A 16,101-nucleotide genomic window follows, 5' to 3' on the forward strand; every position below is an offset into this window, starting at 1 on the left:
TTGATCGCCCATTGTGGCCACACCCTACCCCCGGGAGTCATGATTTAAACAAATTTGAATGTACACTACCTGAGGATGATTCAACATGAGTTTCATCTTTCCCGTCCCTATTGACCTTGAGGAGAAGATTTTTACAGATTTTTCCTAATATATAACTATGTAAAACTTTGATCGGCCATTGTGGCCCCAGCCTTGCCCCGGGAGTCATGATTTGAACAAATTTAATTCTACACTACCTAAGGATGATTCTACATGAGTTTCATCTTTCCTGGCCAAGTGGTTCTTGAGAAGAAGATTTTTTAAAAATGCCATTATTTTTTCACTAATTCATTATTATCTCCCCTTGGAAGAGGGCGTGGCCCTTCATTTGAAGAAACTTGAATCCCCTTTACCCACTGATACTTTGAAAAAGTTTGGTTGAAGTTGGTCCAGCGGTGCTTGAGAAGAAGATGAAAATGTGAAAAGTTTACAACGACAACAACGCCAAAGATGACAGACAACGGACAAATTTTGATCAGAAAAGCTCACTTGAGCCTTCCTCTCAGGTGAGCTTAAAAGTAGGTCACAACCTACTTTTAAGTTGACGTTGTTCGAGGACCAAAGATGCATCAACTAACAAAAGTTTGATGATCATAGGCTTTAAGTGTCTAAAATATGCCTCCAAATCAATTTGAATACAAATACCTGCAAAATTGAAAAAGTAGGACACCGTGACCTGCTGTTTAGTAAATATGATGTGAGTCCTAAGATGCATCAACTTACAAGGTTTGATGATCCTAGTCTTTATAGTAAGCAAAATATTAACTTTTTTATTAAGTTTAAATTTAGGTCAATCTTGAAGTGACCTTGAGACCACGCCCTTTGACCGAGCGTAATTCCCCGTGCAAATTTTAATCTTCAACATATCCTGATCCTTATTTGTAAGTTTGGTGAAAATCTGCCTGGTGGTTCTGGAGAAGATTTTTTAGCAACCACTACTTTTGGTTTTGTTTTCCTGATTATCTCCCCTTGTTTAAGGATTCCAACTCTAGTTTTAGTATAAATGGTAGCCCTTGGGTCAAGGATACCATGTGACAAATTTGACACTGATTGGTCAAGAGGTTCTTGAGTTCTGGCCCATAACGGTAAGTGGTGGCGTCTCCATGATTGAATTACTCTCGAGAGGGACATTAAACAATATCCAATCAAACCCCGACTAAAATAAGCTAATAAACTGGATGATACATACAATGATGCACTTTGATATATTTTATAAATATATAACAGTCTCTGGCATTGTCTTTAATCATATGAAGTGCAAAGTTATGTAACTGAAAAGTACACAAACCACTATAAAACAACAACTGAGTTAAATTAGTATTACAACTCAAAACCTCTATATACTGTACACATACATGTACAAATGCAAAATGGGCACCTCAACATTTTGTGACATTTCTTTTAGAACTGCCAAATAAACTGAACATAACATTGAATATTTATAAAAAATGGCTATATCCGTTAATATTGAAACACTTACATATTTGTTAGAGGAAAACATACAAGAATTGTTACCATAACGAACCTTGTTATTACAAGTCTAATAGTATAGTATTGTTTTATTCATAAAAAAAATTAAGAGATTAAGCGTCTGCGGTTTGGATGCTAAAACATATTACAGTTCGTAATTATACATTTGTTTAGACAACACACCATTATTATACAAGATTAAGGTTGGAATAGTCATTGTTATATGGTCGAAACTGCAATGGAAACAGCCATAGTGCTGGATGATCTGAAATGGATAAAAGTTATTAGGGGCAAAAAAGTATCCAATGATATCCTGCAAAATCAATCCCATTCCATAGTAATGTCAATGCTGTGTACAAAGTTTAACAAATTGAATACACTCCTGAAACGTACACAATTTGGTAAACAGGGCACGAGCTCTATTGTTGTTAATGTGTATTCAATTGTTAAACTCGGCGCACACTGCTGAGCACGGACTGACAAAACTGATGGTTTTCTTTTCGCACATTTCTACTCTGAATTTTCTGGTTTATAGTTTTAATACTTTTCATTAATACACAACAAAATTACTACTTTTCTCAAGTATTAAAGATAAAGTTAAAAATTGGAAAGTGAAAGTATGTGTCAGTCTAGAAATTCGAAGTTTCAATAACTCCCCCCTAAAAAAAGATTTTCTTTTGAAATATTATTGATAGCAACATAGAAGTCATGAAATCATACACAAAATTTAAAAACATATTAACAGCAAATCTGTGTCTATGCACCTTGAAGCTTTTCAAAACTAAAGAGATTTTTCCTAGATACAGTGCTCAGGTGAGCGATGTGGACCCTGAGCCTCTTGATTTAACTAAACTGGTTAATATCAAAATAAAAAGAATCAAAACAGGTTCAATCTCACTAAAAACGCAAAAGTAACGGAAATAACCCAAAGATTTCTTTTATCTTTTTTTATTAGGTCAAAGATTGATGTGAGCAAAGAAAAGGGGAAACCCTTGACATAAATTTCTGCCATGCTTTGTTACTACGCGAAATTTAATAACAACGCAAAATGTAATAAACCGAGATTATAACAATTTGCGTTATTACATTTTGCGTCGAGATCAATGCAAAATATAATAACATGACTTTTGGATTATTACATTTTGTGTTGTTACATTTTGCGTTGTTCTCGACGCAAAATGTATTATTATCCTTCAGAATTATACAGTCAATCTGATTGGTTTAGAGCAGGTCACGTGCAGGTAGACAACTCGTGATGTCTCCCTCACGCGCAGGGAGACAACTGTTATCCCCCTTCAGATGACAATGAAATAGCGTAAGCGATCATGCAGGGTTACAACTGTGTTGTCGCCCTTTGAATAGAACTACAGTGGTTTAAGCGAGATAACTCCTATTTATAAGTACAATGGCTAAATATGCGGGATCGGTAAACAATAAATTCTAACGATGACGTCAAAGTTGTCTGTTGACATATTTTGAAAGTATGGAATCGGAGCAGAGTAGAAGAAATTAAGAGGTTTGATTACTAATTTCTACTCTATCTAATTAATAATTGTATATATTCTTCAGGATAATAAAACTATTATGGACTGTTTAGAAGGAAGACATCACCAGAATTCAGGTCTGAGTAGGGTTGTCACCCTCGGGCGCAAGCGCCCTCGGGTGACAACCCTACTCAGACCTGATAACTGGTGATGTCTCCCTTCTAAACAGTCCATAATTGTATAATAACACACTTTGCTCAGCCAGGTTGATTATAATTCTAAACTGAGAATTGGGCGAAGAAAAGAAAGAAAACAAAAGGAAACCAAAAGTCTCTGTCGAGACTGTAGCTTTTCTGGTTTGGACCTATACAAATGTATGGAAGAGAAAAGTAGCAAATGAGACTTGAGGAGAAGCATTTTAAAAGTATCTAATAGAAATTTCTATTTTAGTGACCATGGCAACACCGTTCATCAAAATCAAAAACCAAAAACAGAAAATTATGTATCTTTGTGAGTGCAGTTGTGTGCCAAGTTCTATTAAAAGACAAGTCCTGTAGGAGGAGTAGCATTCTGAAAGTATTTCACAGAAATTTATATTTTTTTAGTCACCATTACAACACCGTTCGTCGAAATCAAAAAGCGATATATAGAATCATGTATCGTAGTGTAGTCTACTTGTGTGCCAAGTTGTATTAAAATCAGACCAAAACTGTAGGAGGAGTAGCATTTTGAAAAAAAAAATGTTTACAGAAAGATGGACGCCGTACGAATTATTATCGCATGAGCTCTTCTGGTCTCTGACCAGTAGAGCTAAAAATAACCATGCTAATATATGTATATAATTTTTTTATTATACATTGATTTCATTAGCTATATGTACATGTATTTCAAAAATCCAAATAACAATTTCAGTCTTATTTTATCACTTTAGATAAAGTTATTCCAGTATGTAACTCAATATGCTCAGGTATTCGTTTCCTTCAAATCATAGGCATGGCAAATTAAAAAAGTGGGAAGGGGATTTTATTGACCAGGCCACCTTTAGAAAATTGTTTGGTTGTCCTCTCTCGACTCGGTAGGTAGGCGAGATATTTTTTTCTCAGAAAATTTTTATTTCAATGCTAATTTTTAGAATAATTCTATTTTTTCGGAAAAAATAGAATTTTCCAGATTAACTTAAAAAATAATTGCTTCTGAGGTTGAAAAGTTTTGAGTCGATCAGGAGAGGGCATCCAAACATTTTTTTAAAAGATAAAACCAGTGTGCTTTTGCTTTTTGGTAGACAAATGCGATGAAATAAAAAAATATTTCAATTTGTACTGGTAGGTGTAAAAAAAAATAGCGGGGGTGGGGGGTGTTTATTAACAATTATAATTTCATAGTGTTTTATACATTATGTGCATTGCAGACCAGCAAAAACAAAATATCTCTCTCTCCAATAATAAAAACATATTTTTTTTCGTGACTATAATAATACAATGATCAGCATAGGAAGTAAACATCCACCCCATCCCTTCTCTTGCTCGATAGACAAACACATAATAACACTTCTAAGGTGCTAATTAATAATCAATGTTTGGTTATCAAAACGTTAACGGTTAGATATTTAATAGGATTGATTTCTAAAAAGAGGTCAATCAAACTTAAATTAATATTTTATAAGTATTGTGTATTCAATAAAAACTTTAAAAAATGGGGTTAGAGTTTAAAGAAAGCTACATTTAGATTGAGTAATGTACGTAAAATCGTAACGTTGGGCTCATTGTCCTAGTTCTAACTATTTTGTAAAGTGAGTTTTCCCATGGCTACATATTTAATTTTTTTTTTGAGTCCACCCCAATCCGAAAAATGAATAATATTTTGTTTTATTACATATTGCTTTATTACATTTTGCGTTCTTTTAAGGGCAAAAATTTAATAACGGAAAAAGCAACAACGAAAAAGTACCTTGTTACATGTACATTTTGCGTTGATCTCGATGCAAGAAAGAATGAAAGAAAAAGTGAGCAAGGTCACATACCCCACACTCCCCCAAAACTCAAAGTGCTGAAAATCCAGGAAAAATTAAGAAATCGGAATTTCCCACTTATATGCACATCTACACATTGTGTCCTAAATATCTGCAAAGTTTGACGAAATTCTGTGCAGCGGTTTAAGAGGAGTTGCGATGACAAACTGTTCATCTCTATATTTAAGATATTGTGTCTTAAATATCTGCAAAGTTTGAAGAAATTGTGTGCTGTGGTTTATGAGGAGTTATAAAAAAAAAATAAAAAAACAGGACTGACGGACTGAGTGACATACTGACATACTGACTGACGGCTCAAAAACAAAACCTCACGCAACTTGTTGCGTGGGCTATAATTACGTAAAATGTAATAAACCAAAAATAATGTTACAACATTTTGTGTTATTACATTTCGCGTTGATGTCAACGCAGTATGTAATAACGCAAAACGTAATAATCCCATGGACTTTATTACATTTTGCGTTGTTATTAAATTTCGCGTTGTAACAATGCTTACAAGTCATATGAACATGTTAAAACAATACATGTTACAGAATATATATTTAATCAGTAATTAATGTTTTTCCTAAATTTTATGAAATATCAATTCTGCGAAGAAAATACGTGCATTTACTGTACATGTACATGTATTTTTTGAAATTTTCTTATACTGTTTATACATATTTACTGTTTTCGGTGAGGAAGTTTTAAGTACGATTTAAAAAATATGAACAAAGCTTTAAAAAAAATCAATATTTACTTAACTAACTGAAACGTACGAATTTAATTGATTCACTTTCCACTTAAAATGACTCATAAGAAGCGGCTTCTTATTTTCAGAGAATGATTCAATATACCGGCGTAGAAATGGTACTGTCGTGAAACTTTGAAAAGAAATATTAAAGAGTGCTACGATCATTTTTCTATTTTTTATACTGACATAAAACCAAACTGTAGGAGGAGTAGCATTTTTAAAGTATTTCAAAAAAAATTCTATTTTTAGTAACCACGGCAACACCGTTCATCGAAATCAAAAACCGATATAGAGAATTACGTATCTTCGTGTAGTCTGCTTGTATGCTTTGTTATTTTGAAATCAGACCAAAAGTGTAGGAGGAGTAGCATTTTGAAAAAAATTGTTTACAGACAGACAAATAGACGCACAGCTAGACAGACAGACGGACGACGGACGCATAACTATCGCATGAGCTCTACTGGTCTCTTACCAGTAGAGCTAAAACATAGGTAATCAGAAATTACGGAGCTCACCTCAACGAATGTTGTCTTTAAGTAACCAATATTCTAAAAATGTAAATCCAAATATACAAATTTTTATGCAATTTCGATCTGTAAGGGCTTGCAGTTACTTTGGAATAGACCTAACTACAAGAGGCCCATGGGCCACATCGCTCACCTGAGTAACTTTGGTGATGCAGTTCTTTACCAGATTTCCCCTCTTCTTACATCTATTGTGGCCCCCTACCCCCTCCCAACCCCCATCATTATTTTAATAATTTAGAATCTACACTACCCCAGGATGCTTCGACCTAAGTTTCAGCTTCCCTGGCCCACTAGTGCTTGAGAAGAAGAATTTTCCAATATATTTCTACAAAAAACTAGTACCTCCTATTGTGGCTCCTCCCTACCCCCCGGGGTCATGACATTTTAGAATCTACACTACCCCAGGATGCTTCCACATAAGTTTCAGCTTTCCTGGCTCACTGGTTCTTGAAATGAAGATTTTTAAGGATTTTTTCTATATATTTCTAAGTAAAACTTTGATTCCCTATTGTGGCCCCTACCTATCCCCGGGGTCATGATTTTTACAATTTAGAATCTACACTACCCTAGGATGCTTCCACATAAGTTTCAGCTTTCCTGGCCCACTGGTTCTTGAGAAGAAGATTCTTCCTATATATTTCTATGTAAGACTTGGATTCCCTATTGTGGCTCCTCCCTACCCCCCGGGGTCATGATTTTAACATTTTAGAATCTACACTACCCCAGGATGCTTCCACATAAGTTTCAGCTTTCCTGGCTCACTGGTTCTTGAAAAGAAGATTTTCAAGGATTTTTTCTAAAAAGAAGACTTTTTAATGATCCCACCCTATTTTTGTATTTTCTTGATTATGTCCCTTTATTTTAACAATTCAAATTCCCTTTAACCCAAAGATGCTTTGTACCAAGTTTGGTTAAAATTGGCCCAGTGGTTCTTGAGAAAAATATGAAAATGTGAAAAGTTAACAGACGGACGGGCGGACAGACAGACAGAAAGACAGACGGACAATGGGTGATTACAAAAGCTCACTTGAGCTTTCAGCTCAGGTGAGCTAAAAAACTTTAAACAAGTTGCCCAAAAAGAAATGTAATTCAAATCCAGCATCTGAAGTATGTTTGAGAGTTTTCATCCCTTGGTGCATCATTTGTGCAAGTTTTGTTAAAAAGTCTTATAGTTTCTTGGTGATAGACCTGCACCCATAACTTTTACCTGGTCTATTATCTGGAAAATGTATTTCGAATTCAGCATCTGCAGTCCATTAGTGTGCATCCTTAGATGAAACATCCAAGTAAGCACTCTGGCTTATCAAAAATATTTTATTAATACCAACGAGCAGATTTCAAACAGTATATATGTAAATACCTCTGTACCTCTGACCCAGGGGCCTTGAAATTCACAATTCTGAAAGAAGAGTCCTTAGCTATATACGTAGGTAGTTCATCTGCTTTTAAAATACCCAGGAGCAGAGAAGAAAATTTTCAAACATTTAATGTATTTTCACCATATAATCAATAGAGCCCCGCCCTAACACCCGAATCCCTGACCCTGGGGGTAAAAAATTCACAGTTTTGGAAGAGGCACTCTTGCTCATCATAACTATATACTTAGCTAGTTTATTTAATACCCAGGAGCAGAAAAGCTTTCAAAGAATTAATGTATTTTCACTATGTAATCAACAGAGCCCCGCCCTAACACCACAAACCCTGACCCTGGGGCCATAAAATTCACAATTTTGGAAGAGGCGCTCTTCCTCGTCATAATTATGTACTTTGTTTATCTATTACCCTGGAGCAGAGGAGAAATTTTTAAATAATTACATGTAATATGTTTTCACGATATAATCAATACAGCCCCACCCTAACACAAGAGCCCCTGACCCTGGGGCCATAAAATTAACAATATTTGAAGAGGCACTTTTCCTCATCATAACTATATAGTTATTTAGTTTATTTAATACCCAGGAGCAGAGAAGATTTTCAAAGAATTAATGTATTTTCACTATATAATCAATAGAGCCGCGCACTAACACCAAAACCACTGACCCTCGGGCCACAAGATTCACATATTTAGAAGCGCTTTAACTTAGCTAAAAACGTATATTTTCAATGAAAATTCAGATTATAGCTAAAGAGAAGTGCACTGCAGTCTTAAGTTTCCTTAAGAAATTTTGTGCAATGTCTAAATAGGACCATTACCCAGATTGGTCATTATGGTCATTAAGAGGGCATTATTTTAAAACGATAGCATTTTTAAAGTGAACTTATTTCAATGTCTGTCAAATTGTGCAAATAAAACTATAGTATAGGCAATGTTTCAAGTGCAATTGTTGTATGTCAATATCCATTAAATTATGTTTTACATACCCCGTTATCATAAAATGATATATATTCTGGGACACCTTGTACAATGGGTTTTTATAGTCATACCTTTACCAAAAACTTCTTGCATTAAAGCGAATGATGATTTTTTGTGCCTCTTAGGTCCATCTCTCTTTACATGTTCAACTGCTGTCTCATCATTTAGAACGGCTGATATCTGCATGATGAAAATAAATTAAAAAAAGACATTATAAAATTCAAACATGACCTGTTCTTTCTAATATGAAACGGTACATGCTTCATCTTTTTTTTCTGCACAAACATGCAAACTTAATGTCTTATAAGCATAAGATTTAAAAAAAAAATATTGCAACTATGCCAAGTAAACAAAATCTAAAGGTTTATAATCTTAACATGCTTAATTTCCTCATCTCAATAATTTATAACTAGATGCTGTCATGAGACAGTAATACACGCACTAAGGTGTTTGCCTCTAAATACACACTACTTCATATTGGACTTTCCAACGAAAAAAGTCAAATTAATTCTATAATTATCACCGTACATGTATTCGTCAAATTGAGCATAAAATTTTCAGGTGACCATATGATCTATGAGCCTCATATATGTATTTTGTATACTTAATTCATTACCAGTCTGAAATAACAGACTTTAATTAATGAAGTAAATTACTTAATTAGATTCTGATAAATATTTTGCCCATAATTTGGAACTTTTTAAATTTACTTTCTCAACGACATAAAATATTATTTTAGTACAAAGCGTTTTTGATGAATTTATCAAAATGTGCAAACTGATTTTAGTATTTGGTCAGGAAAAAAAAAACATTGAAAATACAACCCAACTAATTTGCCAATGCCTATCTCTCTCTCTCTCCCCCCCCCCCCCGCCATCACACACACACACACTCTCTCTCTCTCACACACACACATTTTTTAAAATAGACCTAGATGGCAAAGTTATGTTAAAACGTCGTTTATTATGATAGTTTGAAATTTGTTCTTGTACAGTTTTACGTGTGAACATCTTATTGAAAATTTCTACATTCACATTGGGTTTGCGTCACCCATTATCATATTTTTAGATATCACCACGGCACACCTCGGCCGATTCATACTTCATCTAATGAAGGCGACGGAATCAGCAAAGGTTTGCGGAATGAGATTGTTTAGCACATGTATGCTGACGGTGCAGTGTGGTCAGTTAAAATCAGTTGTGTTTTAATTGGATTATATGGATTATATTTCATGAATTCGTTGACAAGACCTATGACAATCGGTAAGTACAAGATTATGTATAGATTGCATAAAAATAGATAAATGCAAATGGTTAGGTTGAAGTTCAAAAAGGGTCAAAGATCATCGCATGCCACAGTCGACAAATTTCACATTGTCAAGTTATCTCCCGTTGCGGACATTCAGTAGATACAGGCGCAGATCCAGAATTTTTTTTCGGAAAGGGGAGGGGGGCGTGTCACACCTCAGTCAAAAAAAAATCCAGCCCAAGATTTCCTGAAAAGCAAATAAAAAAAATAATAAAAACAATGATGGTGGGGTCCATGTTTTCTAAGGGGGAGGATGTCCAAAGTCATTTTTATTCTCTTCAGTAAATAGTACAAAATATTTCCATTTCCAATTTTCACTATGATAAACACTACAAAAGTGAATCTTTTTATTTTCATGGTAATACCTATGGTATGTATATTTCTCTACTGAAATACTACCGAAAGGTCAAATGTCAACCTGCATGTAAATACACCAAAGAAAAAAGTAGATGCTTTGTTTAATTGTTTATTAAGTAATCAGATATGATATATCATTTCACAAACAAAATAAATAACAAGAAACATATTGACAATTGATAATGCGTCAAAAATCGGCCGCAAACCAATTAATTGTTCCTTTGATAAAGTAATCAGGAACTAATCTGTTTTTAAAATTTCTTATATTTATCTGTTAAAATATCCTCGTGACATGAAACACTTGCATGCGACATTGTCGATTTTCTTCATGCATAATGCATGTACAATATTACCGGTATATGTATAAGCAAACTGTCCATAGACCTCTGCATCTCTGCACTCACTTTGGTACAAACGAACTCGATCTGGTGGAAGTTTGATGTTTAAGTAGTTTTTACATAAAAGTACAAAACTAAAGTTTAAACTTAGCTATAATTTTACTTTAATAAAAACGCAACAAATATGAAATATGTGGGGTTCCTCGCTCTCTCTTAGAGGATGTTAACACCCCCCCCCCCACCCTCTAGATCCACCACTACATTTCTTCTGTTTTGCTGGAAAATGCTTGGCACATTGTAACTAGAACTGTCCAAAAGAGACAAAATACCCCCCGCTGGATTTTTCAGAAATGCTAAATCATGAATATTTTATGGATCTAAGAAAAGAGAGAAATGCTAAAACATTTTTAGTGCAAATGTAATTGCTCATTATATTTTTTATAAATGAAGGCGCAGCCTAATAAAAAAAATAGACTAGATATACGGACCAGACACGAATTATGAACTTTTTCTGTCAGTGACCTTGAACTTGCATAAATGACCTTGGTTCAAAGTCATGACACAACCTTAGGTAAAAAGCAATGTTTGTGCGAAGTAGTAGATTCAAGTTTTTCCATAATAAAGAAAGATATGGACCGGACACAAATTTTCTTCCATTGACCTTGAACCTCCCCAAATGACCTTGACCCAAAGTCATGACACATCCTTAAGTCAGGAGGAATCTTTGTGTGAAATGAGAACCTACCAAGTTTATCTATAAGAAAGATATGGACCAGACACAAATTATGAAATTTTTCTTTCAGTGACCTTGAACTTCCCCAAATGACCTTGGGTCAAGATCATGACACATTCATTGGTAATAAGCAATTTTTGTGTGAAATTGGAACCTACCAAGTTTATCCATAAGAAAGATATGGACCGGACACGAATTATGAAATTTTTCTTCCAGTGACCTTGAACTTCCCCAAATGACCTTAGTTCAAGGTTAAGACACACCCTTAGGTCAGGAGGAATCTTTGTGTGAAATTAGAAACTACCAAGTTTATCCATAAGAAAGATATGGACCAGACACAAATTATGAACTTTTTCTTCCAGTGACCTTGAACTTCCCCAAATGACCTTGAGTCAAGATCATGACACATCCTTAAGTCAGGAGGAATCTTTGTGTGAAATGAGAACCTACCAAGTTTATCCATGAGAAAGATATGGACCGGACACGAATTATGAAATTTTTCTTCCAGTGACCTTGAACTTCCTCAAATGACCTTGGGTCAAGGTTATGACACATTCTTAGATGTTGTAAGATACTGTACTTTTAAGAAATCAATATTTTATCAAATTTTTGAAAATTTTCCAAAGGAAATTATGTATAAATATACACGTCATTTTAAAATAAATACTACAAATCCTGTTAAGGATGTTTAAAAAGAGAAAGTAAAATTGTTGATAATACAATGCGGTCTTTGTTTTGGACAATGCCTACAAAAAACACTCGTGCTAATTTTCTCCGCACTTCAATCATGTCAGAGTTCGTCAATCAGGATTGTATGAAACATTTACCCCATTATTTATAAAATTTTAATTTTATGATTATTGTGCTTTTTGTTAAACATTTAGAATATCTTTGTTTAATATTCTATAATATGAATGTTAAATATTTTTATTTAAATTGTTCTAACTCCGCAGAATTCAAACTTTCATATCAAGGAACCGGACGCCAGGAAAATAAATTTATCTTCGGATCAAAAGCAAGTCACTAGCGCAACGCTGTCCACTACCACCGAGGCCTCGCGAGACCGCGATCTCCACTTCCGTAAACATGGTAAACAGCCCATCTGAACCACGTGGAGAAATCAGCATTGCCACATAGATCTGCACTCCATCATCTGATACAGACATCGTCCCTCAGTCATTACCATCCGACTTCTTCAGCAACTCAACTTGCTCTGCTATTTTAACATCCACACAAAACTGTTTCCTGACCATGCTGAACAAGGTATTCGATGAATAATGAAAGAATTTTGAACGATTTTAAATAATTTTAAACTATTTAAAAACGGATTACTAAATAACGATAAAAGTGACATGAACCAAATTCACAAGACTGATAACATTTAAGAAGACTGTCATTTTGCACATTAAGAGATTTTGAAGAGTTATCTGCCCTTGTTCAAAAGAAGAACATTTTGATTACTCAAAATTTCTACGGTAAATAATTCATTTTATTTCACATTTTAATAAAGAAAAAGTTCATGCATATTTTCACCAAGAGATTTATTTGAAATTAAAATTACTTTTTACAATATCTTATAAAAACATGCGCTGCCCATAGACTTCAATGTAAAATTCAATGTGAAATTAATTGGACAATAATCAAAATTTTGTAAATTCCTTTGGTGGAGCATTTTTATTTGATAGCATCTTTAAAATGTTACCATGATGAAAAATATTGGACCATCCATTTATTGGGTACAAAATATGGTCGTTACATGTAAACATTGAATACCTTTGATCATAATGTAAAATTCTTTTGTTGTTTATTTTGTAAATGTTGATATTTGACGGTGTCTTCTACCTATTCCCACTTTTTAAGAATTTCAATTCCACCTATTCCCACTTGCAAAGAACAATAGATGTTTAGATAGTTAATTTGTTTTTACAGTAATTGACTAATTACACTCCTTCTTAGATTTATCTGTATTTTGTACATTTTAAGACAGAAAATAACGAATAAATTTAATAAAAAATATGAATTATTTCAATGAAAAATATGGATTTGAGAAAATAACAAAATAACGAATAAATTTAATGAAAAATATGAATTATTTCAATGAAAAATATGGATTTGAGAAAATAACAAAGAAAAAAAGCACTTTCATATCTTAATTCTAGAACATAAAATAAATAGATTTATCGGGGAAGGGGGGCATTGAAATTATGAACATTGTAAAAAAGGATTTAATTCACTTATTTTTCTTTCAAATATTATAGTAAAAAAGTCAGATTTATAATTCTAAAAAGTGAATATACTGGTCCTCTATTCCAACAGGTATTCATTAATAATTGTGGATCATTGTTTACATAGTAATTATGTGTTTTCATAGTTAATTATTTGTTTACACAAAAATTCCACCTATTCCCACATGAAATCTTACCTTTTCCTACCTGATTTTCAAAAAGTGGGAATAGGTAGAATAAACCATATTTGACTACAGTACCTAAATAATCAATAAATTTGTTTCGTGTTTTTATGGGACTATTTTTTTTTATAGTAAAATAATACGTCATGGGGCCTCTTGCATTTCAAATCTACTAAATTAGACAGTATTTCGATTTATTATCATTTAACTAACAGCGTGAAAACCCGTGCGAGGTGAATTCATAATTTCAGGAACTTTTATGAATCGTTCATGAACATTCATGATGTATTCATGAAAGGGTCATATGAATTTTTCATTCATTACTCTCGTAATACAACTTTTGCATGCAGATGCAATTGTTGAACAAGACCCCGGTATGATTAATAACATGCTTTCACCAACTATCTGAAAAAAAAATCATGAAATCTCTAAATATTTCGTGTTTTTATTTGAAGATAATTAAACAAACACTGCATCATCATTGACAGCATTTTTTTTCAAATTGATTACTTATTTTCCTTCATTATTTAAATTAACCAGTTATATTGATCATACATGTACTGTGCTTTAATTAAATAATCTCGTTTTTTCACAACACAACTTTGTTCGACCGAATTTTCTCTAACGTCAAACTTTAAACAAGTTGTTAGAAAATGAAACATTCTAGAAACAAGAGGCCCATGCCATGGGCCACATCGCTCATCTGAGAAGCTTTGACCATTTCGTACTTTACCGGATTTCCCCCTTGTAATACATATTGTGACCCCACCCTACCCCACTGATCATAATTTAAACAATTTGAAATCTACACTATCATAGGATGCTTTGATTCCCCATTGTAAAACTTTGATTCCCCATTGTGGCCCCGCCCAACCCCCGGGGGTCATGATTAGAACAATTTAGAATCTACAACACCAGGATGCTTCCACACAAGTCCTTTTCTGGCCCAGTGGTTCTTGAGTAGAAGATTTTCAAAGATTTTTCCTATATATTTATATGTAAAACTTTGATTCCACATTGTGGCCCCGCCCAACCCCCGGGGGTCATGATTTACACAATTTAGAATCTACACTACCCCAGGATGCTTCCACATAAGTTTCAGCTTTTCTTGCTTAGTGGTTCTTGATAAGAAGATTTTCAAAGATTTTTCCTATATATTTCTATGTAAAACTTTGATTCCCCATTGTGGCCCCGCCCAACCCCTCAACCCCTCCGGAGGGGGGGGGGGAGTTCATGATTTGATTAATTCAGAATCTACACTACCCCGGGATGCTTCAACACAAGTTTCACCTTTTCTGGCCCGGTGGTTCTTGAGAAGTAGCTGCAGATCTGTAGCGTTATGGTTTTATATATTTGTCTTTGACCATAACGCTACAGATCTGCAGCTAATTTCTATGTAAAAATTTGATTCCCCATTGTGGCCCAGCCCTATCCCGGGGGGTCATAATTTTGACCATTTAAAATCTACACTACCTCAGGATGCTTCCACATAAGTTTCAGCTTTTCTGGCCCAGTGACCCCACCCTATTTTTGTCTTTTCTTAATTATCTCCCCTTGTGAGGGGACTTGCCCTTCATTTTAACAATTTAAATTCCCATTCACGAAAGGATGCTTTGTACCAAGTTTGGTCAAAATTGGCCCAGTGGTTCTTGAGAAGAAGTCGAAAATGTGAAAAGTTTAGAGACGGACAGACAGACAGAAGGACGGACGGACGACGGACAAAATGTGATCAGAAAAGCTAACTTGAGCCTTCGGCTCAGGTGAGCTAAAAATCTTCGTGATCTTCGTAAAAAACGTATTATAAACTAGAGCCGAGCTCGTTGCAAAGCAACGAGTGGGTCTTCCGTCGGAGCTGCGGACAGGGAGAAATGACCTTGGGTCAAGGTCATGCCACGTTCTAATGTTAAAGCAATCTTTTAAGGGTAGATCTCATTTTATTTATGTTTTACTATTAAAAAAGATAGTAAAGGAATGTTTGCAACCTTGACCTTGTTAAATTGACCTTACGTCACACCATAACACACGCTGGTGAAAAGCAAAGCCAATTTGTGTGCTATCGTATTGACGAATTCTTAAGCTATACTTTTTTCGATAGGCCTTGTCAAAGCTAATACGTATATACATGTGTAAATCTAGGTATGAAAGCGTTATCCTTTCTTTATCAAAAGTCATGGTCAATTTTAGGCAATGTTTAAATTTTGGAAAAGCCTGTTAAACTTCAAGGTCAAAGGGTCAAAAATCATAATGAATTTTCAAAGGCGTTAATATTGACACGGGTAATACATTACATGTTTATAAAATGAAAGCTTTCAATAGTTATGGT

The 16,101-nt window shown here is 34.2% G+C and overlaps 1 protein-coding gene across 2 annotated transcripts in view; it reads right to left on the minus strand.

The window, feature by feature from the left end:
- Nucleotides 1-1,485: 1,485 nt before the first annotated feature.
- The window catches only part of LOC134265656 (palmitoyltransferase ZDHHC7-like), a 142,211-nt gene continuing 127,595 nt past the window's right edge, over nt 1,486-16,101 (minus strand). The window contains exons 7-8 of one of the 2 annotated variants that reach the window (XM_062747878.1): nt 8,707-8,815; nt 1,486-1,774 (exon numbers count right to left, since the gene is read on the minus strand). In XM_062747878.1, coding sequence (XP_062603862.1) covers nt 1,698-1,774; nt 8,707-8,815 — 186 coding nt within the window. In that variant the 3' untranslated portion in view covers nt 1,486-1,697. The remainder of the gene's footprint in view (nt 1,775-8,706; nt 8,816-16,101) is intronic. The other variant, XM_062747879.1, reaches the window with a different exon arrangement.

This window comes from Saccostrea cucullata, unplaced genomic scaffold, assembly GCF_032062105.1.
Source record: "Saccostrea cucullata isolate Sc308-1 unplaced genomic scaffold, CSIRO_AGI_Scuc_v1 ctg1711, whole genome shotgun sequence".
Taxonomy (NCBI): Eukaryota; Metazoa; Mollusca; class Bivalvia; order Ostreida; family Ostreidae; genus Saccostrea; species Saccostrea cuccullata.